This window comes from Aulonocara sp. 'chitande type north' Nkhata Bay, linkage group LG7, assembly GCF_057382095.1.
Source record: "Aulonocara sp. 'chitande type north' Nkhata Bay isolate Kocher_YH1m ecotype deep benthic linkage group LG7, A_spYH_male_GT1.1, whole genome shotgun sequence".
Classification (NCBI taxonomy): domain Eukaryota; kingdom Metazoa; phylum Chordata; class Actinopteri; order Cichliformes; family Cichlidae; genus Aulonocara; species Aulonocara sp. 'chitande type north' Nkhata Bay.
In genome coordinates this window covers 3,099,402-3,124,643 of record NC_141350.1, presented here as the reverse complement: position 1 = coordinate 3,124,643, position 25,242 = coordinate 3,099,402, and the positions used below count along the sequence as shown (strand labels likewise).

Genomic DNA, 25,242 nt, shown 5'->3' with positions numbered 1-25,242 from the left:
TGGTGGGGCTATATTGTTTTCTATCGGTGGGGCTAAATGTTCATCGTTTCTGTTTAATTCTGCCACGGCTTCCAACAAAGCCTCAGGAATGCTGTGTTCTTCCGACATGATTTTCTTTATTTCTTAATTCACAGACTTTTACATGCTTTTACTTTACAGGTCCTTGTGTCTGTATATCGATGCATATGTGCGAACTGTTATGGCGTACATGAAAGCGAGGTTTTCAAGGATTCTCTTCTTATGAAGCATCCGTCGAGCTGTAAGAAAAGACGGACAGAATGTATTTTTAAACCTTACATTTTTTATTTTTATAGAGCAGAGAAGTTTAATAGGATCGATTCATCCCCCCCGTCAATTACCTCTCAGTCTCCTGAGAGGAGCTCTCAGTCTCCTGAGAGGAGGAGGAGCTCTGGACGGTTCCTCCTCCTCCTCCTCAGCCTGATTTTCTTCCGCCTGATTTTCTGTATCGGTCTCTGTCGGTGGGAAATAAAACAGAAGAGATTTAAGAAAACAATCTCCTCCTTCCTATTTTTTGAGAATGAAAAAACTTTTTATTTACCTCGCTCCTCCGCCCGATTGTCTGTAGCGGGGGATTGGTTAGGTATATCCGCAATCTCGGCTGCCGAGAAATAAAACAGAAGAGATTTAAGAAAACAACCTCCTCCTTCCTATTTTTCGAGAATGAAAAAACTTTTTATTTACCTCGCTCCTCCGCGCGATTGTCTGTAGCGGCGGGGGTTTGTATAGGTATATCCGCAATCTCGGCTGCCGAGAAATAAAACAAAAAGAGAAAGATTTAATAAATAAAAACTTTCTAGCACGCTTTATACCACTCCAAGTCGGGAGGGGCGGTATAGCACACTCGGATTACTCCGCCACATCCTGATATTTATCGAAATGACGGATATTGCATCATATTGTTTACCTTTTGGTTTAAAAGGTATTTTCCTGCAGTTCTCCCGGTATGCGTTGACGAAAATAACATCGTCGTCTTCTTCTTCTTTTCGCTGCGGCGGGGTCTGTATATTCTCGATTACCTCTGTCGAGAAATAAAGCAAAACTTTTTTAAAAATCTGCTCCGGGTCGGGAGGGGCGGTATAGCACACTCGGATTACTCCGTCACATCCTGTTATTCAACAAAATGGCGGATAATGCATCATATTGTTTACCTTCGATTTTAAAACTTTTTTCTCCGCGGTTCTCCCGGTATGCGGAGACGAAAATAGCGCCGTCTTCTCGTTCTTCTCTTCGACGCGGCGGCAGCGGAGGTTCTGCGGGGGATATGGCTTCTAATTCGCCGCGGAAAACGGCCGGATTTTCGCTGTTACTCACTGCACTATCAATTGCTTCTGTAAGTATCAGAGCATGGTTAAATCAAGTCTATCTAAACTTATTTAAAAAATGGTATATACTTATTTAAACGTACCGTAGTCCACTTGCGTGAAATCATTGATGTAGAAATCTAAAAGAAAGTAATCAAATTATTGACATCTCTGTTGATATATAATTTAAAGTCGTAAAGAAAAAAACTTACCGGGGTGAGGTATGAACAGTTCTGGCGAGATGGCCCTGGCGCTCTGATCGGCGGTGTTGTTTGAACGGAATGCTGACATAATATTCACGGATTCTTCCTCGCGATTGGTAGAACTGTCACAGTAGGGGCTGAGCAGATAACGACTCCCCTCCCGTTTCTTCTCTCATTTTATCCTAGTCTAGCGAAGCATCTGTTTTTCGCATCTTTCTCTTGACAATACCGATAGTTAGAGAGGGTTGTTTTTTTTTGATTGCCTTCTTGCGAACGCCGTCTGTTTTCCACATTCTGCAACGGTAAAATATGGCTTTGAGACGGGTATTTGTTTTACCAAATGGACAATTGCTGTTGACAAAACTCGCCTCATGGTTGACTCTTTCCCCTCTAAAATATGACTTTGAGACGGGTATTTGTTTTACCAAATGGACAATTGCTGTCTGACCTTGTTCTTGCTGTTGACAAAACTCGCCTCATGGTTGACTCTTTCCCACAGAGGGGGGTGCTTTAATAAACTTATTCGAATATGAGATTTTTTCCACTAAGACTTGTTTTATGGGGAGATGTACGAAATTATTTACCGGGTTACAAGCAATGATAATATCGGATGTTGACTCCTCAGCGTCATCATTTTCTATCTATTGAGAAAACTTATTGTTAAAGTATTGAAGAAAAAAACTCCTCCTTGGCCCGCGGGGTGTGTGTGTGTGTGTGTGTGTGTGTGTGTGTGTGTGTGTGTGTGTGTGTGTGTGTGTGCCTTCTTGCGAACGCCGTCTGTTTTCCGCATTCTGCAACGGTAAAATACGACTTTGAGACGGATATTTGTTTTACCAAATGGACAATTGCTGTTGACAAAACTCGCCTCATGGTTGACTCTTTCCCACAGAGGGGGGTGCTTTAATAAACTTATTCGAATATGAGCTTTTTTTTCCGCTAAGGCTTATTTTAGGGGAGGAGATGTACGAAATTATTTACCGGGTTACAAGCAATGATAATATCGGCTGTTGACTCCTCAACGTCATCATTTTCTATCTATTGAGAAAACCCATTGTAAAAGTACCCGCGGTGTGTGTGTGTGTGTGTGTGTGTGTGTGTGTGTGTGTGTGTGTGAAACAAGATCGCCTGTCGCGGCAATTATGGTTTGTTTTTTCAGTCTCTTGTAAAAAGGACTCTCAAAAGGAAAAGTAGTATTCAATTTTTTACACATAGGCAGCCTGTAGGTTACAAGCGGATAGAAAGTTCTTCTTTTCATCACAAGCTATGGTGTATCTTAAAGGTTTTTTTTTTTTTTTTTTTTACAGCGTCTGTATTATAGGAAAATAAAATACTATTGAAATCTCTACAGGAAGTCACTCTTTATTTCCATTACAAACGCCGGTGCAGCTTAAGAAAGTAAAATTACATCCGCTCTGTCTCTCTATACATCACAGAATCATCTGCTGCATCACCGCTGTGCTTAGGGAACATGACGCAACAGGTCTGAAAATGACTAGACACTTCCGGAGTATTTCCGGTAGGGTCATAAGGTCCGGATCGATGCCTTCCATAGTAAATATGCTGTATTTGAATATGTCATATTCAAAGCCTTCTTCTTTGGGAGAGCAGATCTCATCGGACACAGGACCGCTGTGGGGCTGCAGAAGGAAATCCATCTTGTGTCTGTGCCTTAGAAATTGTGACGGACTCCACCTCTCTGCTTTTTTATTCCCCTCCAACAGATGGCGCGCTTCCGGAGGTTCACCCCTCCTTTCTCAGGATGCGATTCGACACGGTTAGCAACAGATGGCGCGCTTCCGGGGTTCACCCCCCTTTCTCAGGATGCGATTCGTCACGCGGGGGGTTTCCCACCCCCCTTCTCCGGATGCGATTCGTCACGCTCATTACACGCTTCCGGGGGGGAGGGGCGGGAGGTCAAAAGGTCGTGATTAGGGCCATCAATCACTTCGGATCAAATTTTGTCATAAGCTGTATGGGATTATCTCTCTCACACGTGACAGAGATGCCTGTAAGCCAAATTGCAGGGCATCGATCACACAGTCGTTATAAAAACCTGTGAGTCAAAGCGCAGGGCACAGGATTCTGGGGCACAGGATTCTGGGACACAGCTGCAGAGAGGAGGCGGGAAAACAGCGGCAGCAGAAGGAGGAGGGGTGGATCGCGGATTGGCGATGTGACGGGTCAGCGGCACCAAGTGTAACCGGTGTGATTCTGCGTTGTGTCTGATAAAAAAGGTAAAAGAAAGAAAGACCTCCAAGTAAATAATTTGCCCACTCCAGCTCCTCTCCCACAGGGGAATTGTAGAAAAAGGGCTGGCATTTATTTTTTACATTAAACATAAAATATGCATTTACACGTAACATATTTGACATAAGATAAAACAAAAACAACAACATGAAATCCGACATACCTGATAAAAAAGGTAAAAGAAAGAAAGACCTCCAAGTAAATAATTTGCCCACTCCAGCTCCTAGACCAAATACAAACAGTGGGGAAGAGGGTTAGCTCAACCCACCACAGCTCCCAAGCTAGCAAGGAGTATATATTCATGCTAGCATTTATGGCGCCTAAAACACATTTATGATACACACATACTACACACTTATAACATCTTACAAAAACAGGCTTAATAATGACAATAACTGAACTAACATCGCAATCATAAACATCAGGGTGGCTAAATATGAATTATGTGTGTTTCAAGGTGTTGGAAAGAAATGACACCCACCTCTCCCACAGGGGAATTGTAGGAAAAGGGGAGAGGCAAAAGGGGTACACTGTATTTATAGTATTGCACCAAAGAAGAAGAAGAAAAGAATGAGGAGGGGCTCTAACTGATAATGAACACAACTACAGGCTTGGAGGTCCTAAAAGTCCGGTATAAAAGGAGCAGTTTGGGGGTTTAGAACACATTTTGTGTAATTATAACAATGTGATTTATGACTCTGTTACATTAACACATTTCTAAACTCTAAAATAAGCTAAAAACTCCTACAAATCCCCCTTTTTATCTGCCCTATGGCAGATAAAACTAAACTAAATCTCTCACCATAATGTTTTCATACTGTGACTCCCCATTTCCCAAAAGTGGCATCATGGTGTCGGCCTTTGTATCAGATTCTCCCACAGCACGATTGATGAGTCTTACGAACAAGGCTCTGATACAAGGCACACAACAACACCCACATGTCACTAATACTGCAATAAAAACAAACAAAGAAACCATAATTGACATAATGAAACATTTCCATTGCCCAAAGACAGAGGTCATCCACGCTTCCAGCGGGTCATCTAATCCCGAATGCTCCTACATTGCGGTGGACAACGTCTTCAGGCCTTCCAGAACTCGGGTCACAGAGCCGTCAGGAACTGTTATTTGGAATGAAAGTACAATACATATCCCCAAACATCGCGCAAACGCCCCCTTTTTCTCCCAACAACATATCTAACGCCATCCGATTTTGTACTGCCATTAAAAATGTTGGACTCAACTGTTCAGCAAGCCCTTGAATTTAATGACAGCACAAAGATCAAATGTATACCAGATTGTGGACCCTTTAACGTAGTCCAACTCTATACCGCCATAATAATCAAAACACTCATCTGATTTACCTGTTTCACTACGTTTGGTTCGCTTCACCGTGGCCTGTGATGGTGGAGTCGCTGGAATGGATTCAGGTCTGTCTCTGGGCAATTCACTTATAAGAAAAATCACAGTTACAATAACAACAGTCACACCTAACACTACCGTTTCTCTCCAATTCCCCCTCAACCAGCCTAGAGAAGTTAACATAAATTAAATGTAGATAAAAAGGCTCGTCTGTTTACATCTCTCCCTCGCAGAAGGCTTCTCTGCAGAGCATCAAATCTGCATGGCAAAGTGACACACTTTAGGTGATCTTCATCCTTGGGAAAAGTGGTGTCAACTATTTCCCAGTCTCCTAGTATTTGTGCCTTACACAGAATCACAATTCCATCGCTGGACTTCCTCTGCGCTGTCACTTTTGGAGCTTGGCACGCTCTCTCCATCCCTCAGGTTCTCATGTTCCAACGCTGCTGAAGATTTAAGGCAGAGCACGTCGTACACCTTAGTTGTCTTCCTCAGCGTCAACATTGAATCTTTCATTTTATTTAAAATCTTGCTGTTTGAAGTCTCCTCTTGATCTCCTGGAAGCTCAGTAGCACAGCTCTCTGTGTGATGTCTGCTGTGCTGAAGATGATCTCTGATCCTCCTGAAGCCTCTCTCCTGGCCTCAGCTCCCATCTTGTGGACGATCCTCTCAGCCACTCCTTCTCGTCATGGCACCTCATGACATCTACAGATTAAAAAATGACACTCCTCTCGCCACACGGCTTTCACCATGTGTCAACTCCCCAATGAGACATGTACAAGAATGTTGCACATTCTCTCTAAAACAATCTCCAGGGTTTCCCACTTGGAGCAGCCATACTCCAACCTGTAACCCTGTGTAAAAACATTAACCAGCAGTCACATGTTAAGCTTGTTTAACTCCCAGCTCCACCTGGAGCCTGTAACCTGGAAGACAAATCTGTTAAATCAAACTTCACATTTGCAACCAACTATAGATCATGAGAGTGATAAAGTACTCAGCATAACAGACAAGTATCATGTGCAGGTTTTCTCCAATCATTAAATCACTATTATTACCATAATTTGTCCCAAATCATGAATCATCCCAATTTATTCCACAATTTAATCTGTGACTTCCCTTAAGCAATGTCACTCCACCCGTTTTATCACTATGAGTTCAATAGTGGCCAGCTAATGAGCCCATCTTCAACTATTCCATAAACACTGCATCCCTTATTTGTTTTTCTCATGTCACTTGTCTGCTTCTGCTGAATCCTCCACAATGCACTCTTAAAGAAAACAAACATTAGCAACACATGGATCGTGTGGTGGGCAGGCGTCGGCCATCCACATTCCAGAGGTGCCGTAAAAGGCCATAAAATTAAGCCTGCTGTAAAAAGAATGACACTGGTTTCAACACAGGAAATTTCTCACGTTATTCACATCGTCAAAGTAACCTTCAACATTTTCCCAACAACACAGTGTAACAGCATCACCAACTCATAACCTGTAGTAGAGAAACAAACATCCACCGATTGTTCTGTTAGAAATCACATCATCAAATCACATGAAGAACTGTAATGCTGTAGAAAAGAGAATGCAAATGTTAGCGCTGCGCAGGTGTGTACACACTTTCTCACAGTTTCCTCTGTGAGCAACACAAGGTAGTGAATAACACCCCTGGTAGATGCACAGACACAGAAAGTGGCACTTAAAAGGTTAAATCGTCACGCAACCTCGAATGTTGCTGTCATCTTTCTGCTCCTGTAAAAGGAAACACATAAATTCATCCACCCTTTTGTCCTGTCTAGGTGGAGGTTAACCTTGAGTTGTGGTCAAGTCTTGTCAGCTTTTACCAGTCAGTCAGTTTGTTTTTATTTCCATTTCATTCATTCATCCATTCTTTCTTTCTTTGCTGATAGTGGAACTCATCGTCGCATTTAGTTTCCACTCTCAGCAAAATGACGTCATTTCAAAAAGAAAAAGAAGAACTTTAGATCGGATTACATCGCTGAATCCTTTTTAGGCAGGGACTCTCATTTTCTAATTGTCCCAGATAAGTGGCTTTCTCCTGAGCCCATTTTAATGTGGAGAAACTCACTTGCAACAATTTTCTTGACGACGTGTAGCACTTTTAATTCCCGACGTGCAGATCTGCTTAAAGAAAAGAAATTCCCAAACAGAAATCAGTGCACTGTTCAAAAATAAAAATAAAATGACAAATGACAAATAAAACTGAAAAACAAAAGAAAATAAAAAATACAGAAGCCCGGTCTTAGGACTTGTCACAGAATATTCTTTCTCTCATAGGTGAGAAAACACCAAATCTAAAACTTGGTGCCATGGTAAAACCTCCCCCATACTTCAGAAACAAAAACAAAACAAAAAACAAAACAAAAACAAAAAATCTGCTAGTTTCACTCATTCAAACTCTGGCTGCAGGATTCTGTTCACCCCTGCTATCATGTTCCCCAAAATAATACTAATTCAGTCGTCTATGTATCAGTTCTCAACCCACTCAATAAACCAGACAGGATGATGGTAACAGCATTACCTACTTAAAATTGTGTTTGATCTTCATTACGTGTGTGTGTGTGTGTGTTAGTCGGGTTAATACATTTTCTGTTTTTATGTATCCTTTTATGTACCTTCCCCCCTTTTTTCTGAAACAAAACTCCGTTCACTCCAAATTTTGTTTCAGAAACATCTAAATGAAAAACTCTGTCATAGTCAGGCACAGCTAAACCCCAAATGCTTGCAGGTTACCATAGGCAACCACGCTGTGTGTTGTCAACCCCTTCTACAAATGCCCTCTTTTAATGTGTAACACTTTGTGTATGATTTTTTGTTATCTCTGGTGCATATTATCTGCATGTGTGGTGTCACCTTTCCATTTTTCTAACGTGTCACCTTTCCATTTTTCTAACAGTACACTTGCATACCTCAGAGCTTGTCTTCCTCCCCCTTTTGTGGTGGTCTGGACACTGTGTCAATCCTCCACTTCCAGGCAGTCGTTTGTCTCCCCAGATTCCTTAACCTAATTTGATTCCCCACACTAAAGCAGCAGCCTCAGTCCTCTTCTGCTCCTTTTCTTCTCTCCCACTTTTCAGTCCAATGGCAGTCAGTTTTCTTCAGCTTTGTCTCGTGTATCTCTTTGTCCCACTGTCTCTTTCATTGCCATCTCGCTCCAAACATGGCAAATGTCAAGCTCAGACAGTCTTCTCAAAAGTCCTTCACACACAGTGAGGTTGCAGCTTGCTGGAAACGCATCTCCATCCATCCAATCTAGATGGTGGTTCTTCTCTTTCTGATGCCGTTTGCCCACAGTGCTGCTGGACCTCTCTGCTCAGAACTCTGGTATTGTCTCTTGGACTCCTGTCCACTGTTGATGTTCATGCTCGTGCTTCTGAAACTGCACTCGGTGTCTTCAGGGAGAGATCAGCTTCCTTGGAGCTTGCTTGTTCAGGACGAGGACGAGAAGCTGCAAAGCAATTCAGCCAAAAATTCTGGCTGGGTGTTTCTATTTTTTCTAATGATTTTAACCTATAATTTTCTCCCGACTGCTGCCCATGGAGAATTGATCCAGGTCCGTTCCCCACCTGTAATCGACAGACTGAGAGACTTTCATTATTCACTGTGACTGCATATGTTTTCATCACTCCTAAAGCAACACATCTCTACTTATTTTGTTTTGTTCTCTACTGACTTTAAACCCCAAAAATGATATTTCTATTTGGTCTTAACCGCAAACACAAAAATCTTCTTGATGTTGTTGTTAATTATTTTCATCCACAATACTCCAAATTATGTTTTCTTTTGTGTCCAGCAGGGGAAGAAGATGACCTGTAGCGTCACTGCTTCCCCCAGTTGGAGACAATTTCCCACTCACGCTTCCACACTTTTTATTTTCTTTGTTTTCATCATTTTCTTTCTCTCTTTTTTATATATCTGTTTCACATCCCTGAGTCTGTGTTGGTAGTTCAATCTGTGGGTTCCAGTTTTACTTTGAAGGTCTGCGTCTCGTCTTGTTAATTAGGATCAGCTGTGCCTCCCTCTGGTTTGCCATTTTGTGCTCCTCTGTGTGTGTATTTATAGTGTGGGTTGCCTTTACTGGTTGCCTTTTACTGTTGTTTCTCTATGTCTCACTGATTTTCGTTTCAGGTTTGTTCTTTAGTTTTCCCCAGTCTAAGTTTTGGTAGCTCCCCATTCCTCATTTGCTGTTTTTGCCGCTTTGCCACCCCTGTAAATAAATGCTCACTCGCATTACAGCATTTGCCTGCATTTTGGGTCCTTCCTTCACAAACAACACACGAGGTATGTACCAGCTCACTCCCGGTGGCTACCTGGCGGGGCCTGGCACCTGTTGCTCGGTCAGGCCTCCTCCGGGGTGCGGGGGGCCCTCGGGCCTCCGGGCCTGCGGCTCGGTTCACTCTGGCACAGCTGGCTGCTGGCAGAGCCGGCGGGCACGCCGGTGCAGCCCCCTCTAGCTTCTGCTCGGTGACTCCTGGGTGACGCCTTGTCTGGGGATCCTCAGCCCTTCCCATGAGGGTGGCACGGATGCCCCTCCGGTGGTCCTCCTTGGGCTCTTGCACTCTGGGGCCTCTGGATGTCTGGGGCCTGGATCTCCTCCATGCCTGCTTCATGCCCTGGGGGATGGGGCTATGGCTCGCTACATCCTCTTGCAGACCATTACATGTGGAAACCATTTGAATACAAGCGCGCTGATCCACACAGGTGTGCACACGGGTGTTCACTGTTTGTAGACTTAAATTACACCTTTCTTGGCTGCTACTTCAAAGCACATTGTGCGCTGTCTGTCCTGCGTGCTGCACAACAACATTCAATATTTAGTATTTACTGCTGTTTACACTTAGCTAGATTAATGTGATGGTGTTGTGTTTAGTATGTTGCTTTGGGTTTTTTTTGCTTGTTTTCTATTCTTCTTCTCTCAACAGGTGATCCAGGAGATTTTTTTTTCTCCCCCCCTCTCTCACTGTCCCTCTCCCCTTCTGTTTTTCTTTTCCTTCCTCTTTCTTTCTCCCTTTCCTATCCCTCACTCATGTCTGTCCCGTGTGTAACAACTGAAAATAAAATAAAATAAATAATAAAAACAAAGGTCGATCAAGTGTATTTATAGTTGGTGTCTGCCTGTGCTTCTCGTCGCGTCGTCTGTGTTTCTCTGTGAATCTCCCGTGTAGTCTGCATTATTCCATGTTTCTTCGTGTCTCTCTGCTCCTCGCTCCATGTCCTCCATTTTGTATTAGTTTTCCCAGTTTAGGTTTATGTTCGGTTCTGCCCACACCTTGGTTTTGTGCACTGTAAATAAAACCCACTTGCACCTCCGCCATTGTCTGCTATTGGATCCTCCTTTCTCACCCTCCACACGACTGCCACCCCAGCCGTGACAGTTTGTCCCGGACTTCAGCTACAATGAAAAAGACACAAAGCTGGATTTATTCTGTGTCTTTGCTGCACAGCTGCCTCTTCTCCTCTCATCCTCTCCCCCTCCCTCTCCTGTTTCTACTTCAATCATGAATCTGATCAATGATCAGCTGATCGGCTCTCTTGTTTGTTTATTGCTCACTTTGCGCCAGAAAGAGGAAACCAGCGGATGTCGCGCTAAACAACAGCAGCACGTTTAAGCTTGATCAGCTGTTGTTAGAATTTATTTAATATTACTTTCTAGTATCAGCTGATGTTTGCTGGAGCCACAGCTGTAAAGCTGCTGGTCATGATGTCGGTTTGGTTATGTGGTGAGAGGGAAACATGAAGATGAAACCAGGAGATGTCCTTACTGAATCATCAGAGCTGAACAGGTGATGGAGAAACAGGTTTACCTTTTAGGTGACATGAATGAGTTGAAGGGAAGTTATGAACTGTTTCTGAGAGACATAACACCAGGATCCTTTTTTAAGTAGCTGACAGCTGGTAACTGTGCAGGTGCGGATCTAGCAAAGTGTTGCCAGGGGTCCATGCAGGGCATTAAAAGGAAGAGGGGGGCACAAAGAAATACTTTCTTATTCTCATTTAAAATGTCTCACTTTTAAAAAAATAATTATCTGAATCTTACAACAAACGATTGATAGATTGATGCATATATACCATCAGAACAGTGTACATCACTGTCACAACGGCGTTTATTTTCATTCAAAGGCTTTATGATTTTTCCTATAATGGCGGCCGGTCTCTAGTCAAATTCCCCGGGACGATTTTTTTTGTCCCAGTCCAGCCCTGTATGCAGCTCATCTGCAGTCTGGTGTTACCTACATCTTCCTATTCAGAAGGCAGAATTTCAGAGTTCTGAGTACAATCGAAAGCACCACGACTGCAGTTTTTGTGTTGGATGTAAAAAGCAGGCTAGGATAGAATCAGGCGTGGGATTTCTCTCGTGGAAATGTGCACATTATTTTTTCCTTTCTATTGGTAGGTGGCACAGTGCACTTGTGGCAAGTAAGCAAGCTAGAAGACTGGCAATCTTGCTGGGTATCCAGTTATGGAAGCAACACATTAACAAGAGAATTCTGAGTAAAACCAAAGTTACTTTCCCTAGTAACTAGTTACTCTGAAAGTAACGAGTAACTTGAAGTAACTGAGTTACTTTTGATAGAAGTAACCAGTAATGTAACTAAGTTACTAATTTAAAGTAACTTACCCAACACTGGTCTCCACAGTGGTCTCCATTGTAGCTAAACATTTAATAAGTAAAGCAACATTTTGAAACCCCAATTTCCAAGCATGAGTTTTACTTTTACATGTACTGTGACAGAATACGTAAAGATGGATTTGTTGTACAGTGTGTTGCAGACAAGTGAGGTGCAATTCATGGCACTTCTAGTAAGGGCATATATAACTGGAAACATCCTCCTAGGATTTTACGACTGTGTCCCTTTGTTTCGAATTTTGAAAAAGTCTCAAAGTTTGATGTTGTATTATAAAATGAAAATCTTTGGTAAAAAAAAATCACATTTCCTTTTTAGTTTTTTTTTTTTATAAGAACTTTGACATTGAAAATATTTTAAAGAAAATGAAATAATGTCCACAAGAGAGCATCCTGGAGTAATTTATCCACTGCTCTATGAGCGGAGTTCAAACACACTTTAAAACGGCTTGGCTATGTGTTGACTTTGCCATCTTTGACCTGTACATTCCCGCATTAGAAGTTTCTGGTTTGTAACTTCCAGGCATCTCTTTGTCTTTCTGTTCTTCAGTTCTTTGCCCTTGGAAAGAAAACACAAAGAGTTATAAATTCAGCCATTTTATTTAATTTTTTATTCATTTATTTTTTTTGCCTGCCCTGTCAAGATCTGTAACAATCAGAATTATTGTCTGAAGGACAAGAAAAATGCCCAACAGATTTATTTTCCCAAGTGGATCATTATGACTTTTGCTCTACTGTACCACTTGATTGTCATAGTTTATTCAATCTTTATTATTCATTTATTTTTTTTACTTTTAACTCATTACAATCAGAGCGGATAGGACCGGGGGATGGAAAAGAGAAAGAAGAAGAAAAGTCGGGAAGACAATTAACAAAAGGAGAGAGAAAGACAAATAGAGGAGAAGAGAGAGAGAGGAAAAAGACACTAAAAACTAGTTAGATAACCTAGTAAGAATAAGAAAAAACAAAACAGCACAGTAGGGAAATCACGGCAACAACCAACATAAGCATGAGTAACAGTAAATAATAAGTACTGAATGTTACCGAGCAGCATACAAGACTGATAATGCATGATATGTTTAGGGGCAGCAGCCAACCAAGATAGTATGTGTCTGTGAGTACCTGTTTGTACACAGGCAGGTACTCAGGTGTGAGCACCTGTGTTTGTAAGCCCGCTTGTATTCCTATTCCATGGTTCTCAATGTAACTTACAGTTTGTTTAGTTAGGAGACAAACAGTGTTCATTCAACCTCTTCTGAGAAATAGTAAACCATAACTGTGCTCCACATATCCCGACTTTAAAAAAACATGGGTTAAAAAAACTTCATTATGTGGTACCTGAGTGAAGTCCCAGTATATCCCCATTCCTTTCTGCACAGCCTCCTTACAGTTGTACAGGCCAGGCTCAGTTTCTTCTGTGCCTATGTCAGCTAAACAGCGGTTGTCATTGTACTTATGTGCCTTGATGCCACCAATGTAGAGCTCACCCGTTCCACGATAATATGCCAACTTAAAAGATAAAAGAGACAAAGGTCAAAATGATATCAAGATGTAAAAAAGTTAAACAAATGACACAGACAACAGGGTTTCAGACCACAAGGGATGATCATAAGCATGTGTAACTTATGTATGTCTTTTAATATACATAATAAATACACCTAATCTGAATTTGGCTCCGCCCTCCTTGCTTCCAGCAGGACTGCAAAATTAAACATCACTCTCTGGAAGTCCCATTCATTTGTTTTACATTTGTGCCTTTGTGATGGTTCTTGAGCTCAACCAGTGTGTAGCAAAGAAGGAACTTCAGTTTAAGCAACTTTGTGTTTCTGTGGACAAGAAATTATCTTAATGCCACTGCACATACACAAATGCATGTGCTTGGAGTGGGACATCCTGTGCGTGATTTAAAAATACCAGCCGCACTGGAAGCAGTCTCAGGTTGAACAAAGGTTTAAAATGGTTGACTTTTGTTGGTGTTTTTTGTTAGTTTGTTTGTTTTTATCTTAACTTTACGAATGCACCTCTGTTACTCATGATTCTGGACAAACATGTCACTACTTCACTTACTTGAGAAACATAATAGTGGCAGTTGTAGGCAATAGGTGTGTGACCTGGTACTGGACCTTGGTCTAGGCACATGTCAGCATCAAGGTTCTTCATCTGTCAATATGATGGATAAAAGCAAATCATGGAAAAACACAGATTCCCACAAATCCCGCAGGACTCGACTGTAACAAACTTACTAAGCAACAGAGAAGAGTCAACTTACTCCTCCGTATGCGAGGAGGTCGTCCCAGGGATCCAGCTTAGGATACACATTATCCAGGTACCATTTGAAAGGTTTACAGTTCAGCCTTTCTCTGAGTTTCTTCCTCTCTGAAATGTCGCCTATGTCAATTCCATGATTCTGCAGGAACAAAGAAAAAGATGTGAATCGATTCATAGATTGTGACTGAGGAAGAATTTGAAGAAAGATTTTCGTTAAATGTCGATGCTGAAAACACAAAGAGCTCTCAAAGGCCTCATGACTCTATGAACAGGAGAATGAAATATCCTTTAGAGAAAACATAATTTGCTGTTTGTGTCAGTGCCACAAAACACCTCAAATGGGATGTTCCAAGCCAAGTTAACGTTGTGCTTGTATTCATCCATCCAGATCTCTGCAACTCTGAGGGCATTTCTCTTCATGGCAGGACCCAGGTCAGGCATGTAGGGCTTGTGGGCCCTCTCGATGTGGGCGATCTTGGAACATGGAACAACTTCAACACTGCCTCCACATGTCCATACCTACATGAAAAAAAAGTGCACCTTAAAAACAAATACATATTTCATCACTCATGACTGCTCCACAACTCTTCTTTAAAATCATTATTATGAAAGAAAATTTATAACCATGTGGTCTTTACTCACACGAATTCCCAGCTCAACATTTTCTCCACCATACACTTTCATTCCTTCATCAAGGACTCCAATTTCCCCCAGAAACTTTCTATCAGCAACCAGGATCCCCATGACAGATGGACTCCTAAAGTCAAAGAAGAGAACTCCATTTTAACTATTGTACATTGATATTAGATCATAATGATAGAGTTAATATGGCTGTTATATTGTTAAACATTGATTTCACTTGAACTTACTTGCCAGGCAGTGAACCGTCATTAAGTTTGTAATACTCGGGTGTAAAACTCTCATACATGCACCACAGAGCCCAGTCGAAGGCGTGTGCACTGGGATGATATGTAGTAACCTTGAGATCATCAAAGCTGACTTTATCAAACACCGGGGAAACCACCACAGTTCGGTCAGCTTTAATCTGTGTCAGCAGAGGTTCAGCCCTGTATGAAGGAGGGGAAAAAATGATGGTTCAAAAAATGTTACATAATAAGTGGAAGTCACACCCTTAAAGACTTCAGTGGAAGCACACACCCAGCTGTCGCATTTAATGGTCACTTCACTTGATCTCTTTTATTTTTCAAAAGATACACCCACCTGTCAACTTTTAACTGATGCACAGGGTTGGGATGCTGTGACAGTTTGTTCTTTTAAAAATAATTCTTTAACAAAAAGATTGTCTAAGCAGCATCTGCGTCATCACCACCAGCACCATAACACAAGTTAATTACTGTCTCAGTAAATCTGCTCAATGGTTTGAAGACCATAGTGTAGTTGTACAGAGATCACTGCTCAGTGGGTTACTGGGAAGTTGCAACTGTGTGTAACGCTTGTGTGTTTAAGAAGGTAAACATGTTAATCTCAGCAAGTTTATTCTGAAACTATGGCACCAGCCAGCTATCCCATGTGGAAAAGATATATATAAATCTTATAAAGTTTGTATCTGTCTTGTGTGAAACTTGTATGAAAAGCATACAAGAGTGAAAACTAGGGATGGACATAAACGGTAGTAACCAGACCGAAAAGCAGCGCACATTTCGGTGCTTTATTTCCTGAGCTGTGATACACTTTAGATTCTAGCCAATCATTTTACGTTTCCGAGGATAGTAGGCGGGCCCAGGTACGTACGTTCTTTTAGAGCAGAGCTACAGATTAAAAATGCCCAAGGCAAAGTGGTCAAAGTCTGGCTGTACTTCACAGCAAAATATGCAAACTCAGCAGCAACAAGTGCTTTAAGCTGATACTGTGATACTGTCAAAGGAGGTAACACCTCGAATCTGGTGAAACACCTGGCGACGCATAGCGTTTTTTCTAAAAGCTGAGAAATGCGCCGTATTTGATAGCTTGCTGCGAGACCTCACACCGAGCACATCTACTGCGGGTGTGGTGCCTGTTATCAGACCCGGAGTTAGCAACATCCCCCAAAAACACGAAGAGGAGAGTCCTGGCCCCTAGCCCTGCCAGTGTAGCAGAAATGATGATGATGATGATGCAGCAGCAGCCGTTCTTCTCTGCGTGAGTAGCTTAATGTTGTTCGTGTGTAATTTACGTTGAGTAGGCTAACCACGTTATTACATTAATGCATGTAAGGTGAACTAGCAAACATCATCATAGCTACATGCGGCTGTCTTCTTGTTTGATGGCAGATACTCCCTTCACCCTGGCCAAAAAGGCTAAAATGACCAAAGAAAAAGTGGGAAACAGCTGAACATGAGAGGTTTTTGGACAAAGTTTGTGTTTTTTCCATTGTTTAAGCACTGCTTCCAGCCAAGAGTGATACCATATATGCCCCATAGCTGCAGAAAAGGCTAACATTGTTATCTTTTTACAAAAAAACAGCTGAATATGAGAGGTTTTTGGACAAAGTTTGTGTTTTCCATTCTTTAAGCACCGGTTTGAGCACCGTTTAAGCACCGGCACAGTTTCAAAAGTACCGATTTGGCACCGGTATCGGATAAAACCTAAACGATACCCATCCCTAGTGAAAACAGATATAAGATCCCATGAAAAATTATATAAATGAAACTTGTATGTTTTGGATAGTTACTAAAACAATATATGAAAGTAGCCACTTTCATTAGCAAATCATATGAGCCTTATTCACTATATGAAGTAGGCCAAATCTGATGCAAGTCTTTTATAAGTTTTTTTCTATTTCTTTTCCGTATGGGATGGCCTCAAGTCAGTGGTAGAAGTTTGTGATTGGTAAAGATATTTATGTCATAAATATCATATATAAATGTGTTCTATACTGCAATGTTGTAATATAATTAAAGAAACTATTAGAAATATCCTAATAACAGAAAATAAAACACCTAAACAAGTGAATGAAAGCATATATTTCTGCCATGTTCCTACCACATCTCATGGACTTCAATGTGTGCGTCCAGGATGGCCACCACGTCAGCAGTAGCAGCCCTCCACCCGGATACTCTGGCATGAGCGAGACCTCTCTGCTCACTGTGCCTCACTCTCACAATACGGAGATTAGGGTTCTCCTGCTCAAGCGACTTCACATAAACGTCAAGGTCACCCTTCAGATTGTCTGAATGGAAAAGAGAAAATTATTCGTTGTTTTTTTGTTTTTTGTTTTTAGTTTGTTTTTTGTTTTGCTTTTCCCTGAATTTTCGGCTGGGTCAGTCATACTATAGTCAGTGATTTCTATCTCTGCCCTGCAACAGACAGGCGACATGTTCAGGGTGTAAACTGTCTTTAGCTGTATGAAAGTTGGGAGAGGCTTCGGAAGCTTCAACCAAGCACGAAAACTGGTTTGACTACAAACATGCATGACATGCTTGTGAATGATTACAAGTGTTTTGTACATCTAACAAATAATCTTTATTTAGCTTCCAATGATTAATTTGAACTGGTAGACATATACAGGAAAGGAATGTGAGAGGCGTGTACATAAGACAACAGCTACATTGTCAGTCTGCACTCATTGGCAGTAATTTGCATGGCCAATAATTAGAGTTGTTTTTTAAAATAACCAATTTACCATTAGAACTATGGTCATCCACCATTATTATCTCCTTCAGCAGGTTTTCAGGGGTGCGGTCGATGATGCTGCACAGGGCTCTTTGGAGAACAGACAGGGCTTCATCCAGGTAGATGAGCACCACACTGAGACTCGGCAGGTCCTTGGGGTAACTCTTTTTCAGACACCTATTTATTAAAAAGGATTATATGAAATGCCACTGTATTTGTTCAGAAATATGAAATATTTAGCAAGCGATAATCTGGGTGGACTTAGTTATTTGGATTTTCTTTTCTTTGCACGTACACGAGAGAGAATGAAAGATTAAAATCATGAAAAATGAAAGTTGTACCGAGGATCTCTGGTATCTGGAAGAGGTCGATCCAGAGGGAGGCGATCGCTCAGAAAAACATTGTACCCATACTTCTCATACAGGCTCTGAGCCTTTCTTTGGTCATCCTCAGAGAGATCTTCCCCCCATGTCTTGAACAAGTATGACTTAGGGAACAGTTTCTTAGGCTTTTTCATTTGGGCTGCCTTGGTTTGGGCTTGGATATTTGGATCACATTCCTTTTGCTTCTCTGCTTGCTGTTGGACCTCTGCTGATTTTCTGTGTCTGTGGCTGTCTTCTTCTAGCATCTTCTGCATGACATCCTGCTTTTTCTCAAAACGTCTGAGTGCATCGTCTTCGGTAGAAAACAACATCAGCAAAAACATGATCAAGGAAATGGAACAGTTAATATTCCTACTAAACAAAACAAACACTGCACAAAATAATGTGAAAATTACAACATAAAACACATTTATAGTAAAGGTACAAACACCTGTTATAATTTGACCTCATCTGTCGTTAATAACAAAAGTTCAGCTAAAAGCCATTTATTTATTTATTTTAATAACTGTACATACTCTTGTTCCATGACTGCCTTTTGTATTTTTTCTTTCTTTTTATTAATAAATATTCTAAAAACTTGTCACATCTTCAGTACATGTGTAGCCAATACCCTTTACTGCCTCTCAACTTATTTTTAAGATTTCAACTCCTTTTACTACTGGATCTCTTTTTTATTTGTGGTGCAAGTAATATAGGTACCATGAAATCATAATTAATATTAATATGTGACAGAACTCACTTAGATTGCTGATGCTTGCCTCCAGGTTGGATAAACTTTTGATCATATGCAGTGTGTCCAAATCTTTATGGGTATCCACACCAGGTTGGCATCTGTTCTTCAGAAACATGCCTAAAAACAAGAGGCCCACTATGGTCCCCAGTAAAAAGAATGGCCGCTTTGTCCACGCTCCCCTCATAGTGATAATACATAGAATGCCTAACAAGGAAATAACACCTCAGAGAACACGTACAGCAAAGCTCAGCTACTGACCTGACGGGATCGACTAGCTTGTACCTACTTTGCATTGTATAAAACGGTTGGGTTAACTCTACATGGGCAGACTCTTTGGCATCCCTGCCCACCCATTCAAGACACAGGTGATCCTTGTGTGCGCTGATGTCACTGCTCCTTTAATAAAACACCTGAAGTTCCATGTCACACCCTCATTTTTAACATACTGCTCAATGAGTAATAATAATAATAATAATGGATTAGATTTATATAGCGCTTTTCAAGGCACCCAAAGCGCTTTACAATGCCACTATTCATTCACTCTCACGTTCACACACCGGTGGAGGCAGCTACAGTTGTAGCCACAGCTGCCCTGGGGCAGACTGACCGAAGCGAGGCTGCCATATCGCGCCAACACCAGTAGGCAGTAGGTGAAGTGTCTTGCCCAACGACACAACGACCAGGACAGAGAGCCCAGGGATCGAACCGGCGATCTTCCGGTTACAGATGCACTTCCCAACCCCCTGAGCCACGGTCGCCCTGAATAGACAACTGTTGTGAACATACACTTTGAATATATTGTAATTTTCATTTTACTGGCTGTTGATTGCTTGGGTAACATGCAACGTCTGTTGTCTCTGGCCCTACCAGATGGCTGGCCACACCTGAAGATCATGCCACGCACCTGCAGCTGATCGTCGGGGGAGCTATTTAAGACTGCATCGGTAATACCTATTAAAATACTGGAAACGCACGTCCCTCAAACTTGTACCAGACAGAACAAATGTCTAATTAAAATACCCCCCCCCCCCCCCCCCCCCCCCCAAAAAAAAAAAAAAGTTGTATGATCTGTGTTGGAACTGAAACTGAGTAAGAAAAGAACAACATTTTAAAACTGCGATATTCAAGCATGATTTTACTATTATGTGTGTACTGGGACAGAATATGTGAAGGTGTATTTGTGGAAAACAGATTTGCTGTACAGTGTGTGGCTGCATGAGATATGCTGTTGTATTGAAAGGCAATGTAATTCATGCCACTACTAGTAAGGGCATAGGTAATTGGAAACATCCTGCTAGGATTTCAAATGCGTCACTTTGTTTCTAATTTTGAAAAAGTCTCAAAGTTTGCTGCTCTATCATGGACGAAAAATCTTTGGCACAAAATAATTAAATTTTTAGGATATTTCTTTAAAATAACAAATTTGACATTAATTCATTTTGTATAAACTATTTTCAATTTTTCACATTTCATTTTTAGATTTTTTTATGAGAACTCTGACATTGAAAATATTTTAGGGAAAATGAAATAATGTCCACATGAGGGCATCCTGGTTTAATCTTTCCACTGCTCTATGAGCAGAGCTCAACCACACTTTCAAAGGGTTTGATTGTGTTTTGATTTTGCCATCTTTGACATGTACATTCCTGTAATAGAAGTTTCTGGTTTATAATTTCCAGGTATCTATTTGTCTGTCTGTCTGTAGCCATGTAGCCACACTCAGGTCATTCAACCTCTTCTGAGAAGCAGTAAACCATAACTGTGGTCCACATATCATGACTTTAAAAAAACCTCACTTAAAAAAACAAAACTTCATTATGTGGTACCTGAGTGAAGTCCCAGTATATCCCCATTCCTTTCTGCACAGCCTCCTTACAGTTGTACAGGCCAGGCTCAGTTCCTTCTGTGCCTATGTCAGCTAAACAGCGGTTGTCATTGTACTTATGTGCCTTGCTGCCACCAATGTAGAGCTCACCCGTTCCACGATAATATGCCAACTTAAAAGATAAAAGAGACAAAGGTCAAAATGATATCAAGATGTAAAAAAGTTAAACAAATGACACAGACAACAGGGTTTCAGACCACAAGGGATGATCATAAGCATGTGTAACTTATGTATGTATGTGTTTTAATATACATAATAAATACACCTAATCTGAATTTGGCTCCGCCCTCCTTGCTTCCAGCAGGACTGCAAAATTAAACATCACTCTCTGGAAGTCCCATTCATTTGTTTTACATTTGTGCCTTTGCGATGGTTCTTGAGCTCAACCAGTGTGTAGCAAAGAAGGAACTTCAGTTTAAGCAACTTTGTGTTTCTGTGGACAAGAAATTATCTTAATGCCACTGCACATACACAAATGCATGTGCTTGGAGTGGGACATCCTGTGTGTGATTTAAAAATACCAGCCGCACTGGAAGCAGTCTCAGGTTGAACAAAGGTTTAAAATGGTTGACTTTTGTTGGTGTTTTTTGTTTGTTTGTTTTTATCTTAACTTTATGAATGCACCTCTGTTACTCATGATTCTGGACAAACATGTCACTACTTCACTTACTTGAGAAACATAATAGTGGCAGTTGTAGGCAATAGGTGTGTGACCTGGTACTGGACCTTGGTCTAGGCACATGTCAGCATCAAGGTTCTTCATCTGTCAATATGATGGATAAAAGCAAATCATGGAAAAACACAGATTCCCACAAATCCCGCAGGACTCGACTGTAACAAACTTACTAAGCAACAGAGAAGAGTCAACTTACTCCTCCGTATGCGAGGAGGTCGTCCCAGGGATCCAGCTTAGGATACACATTATCCAGGTACCATTTGAAAGGTTTACAGTTCAGCCTTTCTCTGAGTTTCTTCCTCTCTGAAATGTCGCCTATGTCAATTCCATGATTCTGCAGGAACAAAGAAAAAGATGTGAATCGATTCATAGATTGTGACTGAGGAAGAATTTGAAGAAAGATTTTCGTTAAATGTCGATGCTGAAAACACAAAGAGCTCTCAAAGGCCTCATGACTCTATGAACAGGAGAATGAAATATCCTTTAGAGAAAACATAATTTGCTGTTTGTGTCAGTGCCACAAAACACCTCAAATGGGATGTTCCAAGCCAAGTTAACGTTGTGCTTGTATTCATCCATCCAGATCTCTGCAACTCTGAGGGCATTTCTCTTCATGGCAGGACCCAGGTCAGGCATGTAGGGCTTGTGGGCCCTCTCGATGTGGGCGATCTTGGAACATGGAACAACTTCAACACTGCCTCCACATGTCCATACCTACATGAAAAAAAAGTGCACCTTAAAACAAATACATATTTCATCACTCATGACTGCTCCACAACTCCTCTTTAAAATCATTATTATGAAAGAGAATTTTATGACTCTGTGATCTTTACTCACACGAATTCCCAGCTCAACATTTTCTCCACCATACACCTTCATTCCTTCATCAAGGACTCCAATTTCCCCCAGAAACTTTCTATCAGCAACCAGGATCCCCATGACAGATGGACTCCTAAAGTCAAAGAAGAGAAATTATTTTACAACTACTGTATATTGCTGTTATAATAAAAAATAAATTGAAATATAATGAGAGATAATAAGGCTGTTATGTTGGTTACACTGATTTCACTTGAACTTACTTGCCAGGCAGTGAACCGTCATTAAGTTTGTAATACTCGGGTGTAAAACTCTCATACATGCACCACAGAGCCCAGTCGAAGGCGTGTGCACTGGGATGATATGTAGTAACCTTGAGATCATCAAAGCTGACTTTATCAAACACCGGGGAAACCACCACAGTTCGGTCAGCTTTAATCTGTGTCAGCAGAGGTTCAGCCCTGTATGAAGGAGGGGAAAAAATGATGGTTCAAAAAATGTTACATAATAAGTGGAAGTCACACCCTTAAAGACTTCAGTGGAAGCACACACCCAGCTGTCGCATTTAATGGTCACTTCACGTGATCTCTTTTATTTTTCAAAAGATACACCCACCTGTCAACTTTTAACTGATGCACAGGGTTGGGATGCTGTGACAGTTTGTTCTTTTAAAAATAATTCTTTAACAAAAAGATTGTCTAAGCAGCATCTGCGTCATCACCACCAGCACCATAACACAAGTTAATTACTGTCTCAGTAAATCTGCTCAATGGTTTGAAGACCATAGTGTGGTTGTACAGAGATCACTGCTCAGTGGGTTACTGGGAAGTTGCAACTGTGTGTAACGCTTGTGTGTGTTTAAGAAGGTAAACATGTTAATCTCAGCAAGTTTATTCTGAAACCGTGACACCAGCCAGCTATGGCCTCAAATCAGTGGAATGAACAAGTGAATGAAAACATGCACTTTTGCCATGTTCCTACCACATCTCATGGACTTCAATGTGTGCGTCCAGGATGGCCGCCACGTCAGCAGTAGCAGCCCTGCACCCGGATGCTCTGGGGTTCTCCTGCTCAAGCGACTTCATGTACCTATCAAGGTCACCCTTCAGATTTTCTGAATTGTATAAAGAAAAAGATCCTTCGTAGAACTTTTTGTTTGTTTTTTTGTTTTCCCAGGGTTTTTGGGTGGGTCATTGACACTACAGTCAGTGAGTCATACTTTGGCACTGCAACAGACAGGCGACTGTGGCGGGGCGTGGTCTGCGATGCTGCTGCAGGTGAGATGGACGCACCTGCATGGCATCTACTATCATGCCTCGCCAACTTAGAAGTCTTTGCTCAGTTTGAGTTGTTGTGTTGGTGATGTGTGCGGCTGGCAGCAGGAAAGCTGTGCCGGTTCGTGTGTGTTTAACACCACCAGGGTGCAGAGGAGGCTACCCCCCCCCCCCCCCCTGTCCCCTTCTGGCTGCCTCTGCCTCAATTTTATCCCACAACTTAGACATTCACATTATTCACACTCTCATTACACATACATATAGGATCTTGGGGGTGGGCACAATCACGGAGTCCAAATTACCATCAGGGTGTACACCTCACCCCTGGCGTCGTTGCCCACCTCTCAATTTTAAACACACTTAGACATTGAGAGCTATCAGGAGGGACTATGCGCTTACCTGCTGCTCCTTGGCAGGTAGCTCCATGCCCTCCTGGGTTTTAATTGCACCTTAGAACACACATGCATCTACACTACAATGAGCGGGTGGAGGGAGGTTTGGAGTCTTCTCCCACCCCCATTCTCTGAGGCCTGCTGGAGCGGGGGGGCTAGGAGGAGGAGTTGGCCGTCCGACTGCGGTCTGGAGTGTGGGGCCTCCCTGCTGCTGCGGAGTCGGGGCGGTCTGCCTCCCCCCACCGCAGGGAAAAGGGTAACACCACCTGGGTCTGGGTGCAGTTCCCCCCTCCAGGGGCGGGGGCACCTAGACCCGGTTTGTAGAGTACGCTTGGGGAGTGTGATCGTGTGTACAGCGTCTCTTTATGTCTGTCTCCACGTTGGTTGAGTGTGGAGTAAGTGCATATGAGAACATGAGGGTGGGAATGGATGTTTGTGTCTGTGTGTGCCTGTATGTCTGTGTCTATATGTCAGGTTGGGTATCAGACGCCACCTCTCTGGGGACACCTCAGGCCCTCCAAGGTTTGGAGGCCTATCTCCACCCACCACCACTTCCCCTGCCAGTGGCGGACTCCCTCAGGTGTCGGTGCGTTGGTGGTTCTTTGTGTCTGGGGGTGGGCGTCCGGGTACACACCGGCTCACTCCTTGGCGGCCGCTTATCGGGGCCTGGAGCCTGGGGCTCGCTCGGGCCCCTTCGGAGGTGGGGTGCCCCCGGCCTCTCGGCCTGGGGCTCGGTCACTCAGGCACGGCTGGCGGCCGGCGGAGCTCACGGGCGCGTCACTGCAACTCCCCCTGGCTTCTGCTCCGCGGTTGCTGAGTGAGCCCTCATCTGGGACTCTCCTCAGCTCTTTCTGGGACAGTGGCGCGGCTGCCCCTCTGTTGGTCTTCCTTGGTCTCTTGTGTTCTGGGGGCCTCTGGATGTCTGGAGTTTTGATCTCCTCCATACCTGCTTCACACCCTGGAGGACGGGGCTGCGGCCCCCCCACACTCCCTAGCAGATCGTTACATGGAGAAACCTTTGGAATGCAAGCATGCTGATCCACACAGGTATGCACACGGGTGTTCACTGCTCGTAGACCCAAATTACACCTTTCTTGGCTGCTACTTCGAAGCACATCTGTCCTGCGTGCTGCACAACAACATTGAATATTTAGTATTTACTGCTGTTTACACTTAGCTAGATTAATGCGATGGTGTTGTGTTTAGTATGTTGCTTTGTTTTTTGTTTTTTTTTGTCTTTTTTGCTTGTTTTCTATTCTTCTCTCAACAGGTGATCCAGGAGATTTTTATTTTTTTTCTCCCCCCCTTTCTCACTGTCCCTCCCCCCTTCTGTTTTTCCTTTCCTTCCTCTTTCTTTCTCCCTTTCCTATCCCTCACTCATGTCTGTCCCGTCTGTAACATCTGAAAATAAAATATAATAAATAATAAA

General features: G+C 42.4%; 3 protein-coding genes across 3 annotated transcripts; all 3 read right to left on the bottom strand.

Annotated features, from left to right (window-relative positions):
- Positions 1 to 153: 153 nt before the first annotated feature.
- LOC147324298 (uncharacterized) lies at positions 154 to 1,613 on the bottom strand. The gene is made up of 8 exons (XM_086302327.1): positions 1,535 to 1,613; positions 1,427 to 1,462; positions 1,170 to 1,349; positions 926 to 1,039; positions 703 to 765; positions 560 to 619; positions 360 to 473; positions 154 to 257 (listed from the first exon to the last, which is right to left on the bottom strand). Exons 1-8 carry the CDS (start codon positions 1,611 to 1,613, stop codon positions 154 to 156), a joined length of 750 nt encoding a protein of 249 aa, XP_086158453.1.
- Positions 1,614 to 12,195: 10,582 nt separating this feature from the next.
- LOC147324297 (putative polypeptide N-acetylgalactosaminyltransferase 8) lies at positions 12,196 to 19,749 on the bottom strand. The gene is made up of 11 exons (XM_086302326.1): positions 18,777 to 19,749; positions 17,996 to 18,329; positions 17,665 to 17,831; positions 17,025 to 17,211; positions 14,912 to 15,109; positions 14,685 to 14,799; positions 14,376 to 14,561; positions 14,044 to 14,181; positions 13,842 to 13,934; positions 13,113 to 13,283; positions 12,196 to 12,333 (listed from the first exon to the last, which is right to left on the bottom strand). The coding sequence occupies exons 1-11, from the start codon at positions 18,952 to 18,954 to the stop codon at positions 12,214 to 12,216; spliced, it is 1,887 nt and encodes a 628-aa protein (XP_086158452.1). The 5' UTR covers positions 18,955 to 19,749; the 3' UTR covers positions 12,196 to 12,213.
- Positions 19,750 to 21,814: 2,065 nt separating this feature from the next.
- LOC147324296 (putative polypeptide N-acetylgalactosaminyltransferase 8) lies at positions 21,815 to 22,541 on the bottom strand. Its single transcript, XM_086302712.1, has 3 exons — positions 22,411 to 22,541; positions 22,169 to 22,283; positions 21,815 to 22,045 (listed from the first exon to the last, which is right to left on the bottom strand). Exons 1-3 carry the CDS (start codon positions 22,467 to 22,469, stop codon positions 21,815 to 21,817), a joined length of 405 nt encoding a protein of 134 aa, XP_086158838.1. The 5' UTR covers positions 22,470 to 22,541.
- Positions 22,542 to 25,242: the final 2,701 nt, after the last annotated feature.

Excerpts from the sequence above, each read along its gene's own strand:
- LOC147324298 (XM_086302327.1), bottom strand. The coding sequence starts at position 1,613 with ATGTCAGCATTCCGTTCAAACAACACCGCCGATCAGAGCGCCAGGGCC. Across the intron at positions 766-925 it reads AATACCTTTTAAACCAAAAG|CCGAGATTGCGGATATACCT; the intron begins GTAAACAATATG and ends ATTTCTCGGCAG. Across the intron at positions 474-559 it reads CAATCGGGCGGAGGAGCGAG|AGACCGATACAGAAAATCAG; the intron begins GTAAATAAAAAG and ends TCCCACCGACAG.
- LOC147324297 (XM_086302326.1), bottom strand. The coding sequence starts at position 18,954 with ATGAGGGGAGCGTGGACAAAGCGGCCATTCTTTTTACTGGGGACCATA. Across the intron at positions 15,110-17,024 it reads ATTGAAGTCCATGAGATGTG|GGCTGAACCTCTGCTGACAC; the intron begins GTAGGAACATGG and ends TCCTTCATACAG. Across the intron at positions 13,935-14,043 it reads ACCTCCTCGCATACGGAGGA|ATGAAGAACCTTGATGCTGA; the intron begins GTAAGTTGACTC and ends TCATATTGACAG.
- LOC147324296 (XM_086302712.1), bottom strand. The coding sequence starts at position 22,469 with ATGTATGAGAGTTTTACACCCGAGTATTACAAACTTAATGACGGTTCA. Across the intron at positions 22,284-22,410 it reads GACGGTTCACTGCCTGGCAA|GAGTCCATCTGTCATGGGGA; the intron begins GTAAGTTCAAGT and ends CTTTGACTTTAG. Across the intron at positions 22,046-22,168 it reads ATGTTGAGCTGGGAATTCGT|GTATGGACATGTGGAGGCAG; the intron begins GTGAGTAAAGAT and ends TTTTTCATGTAG.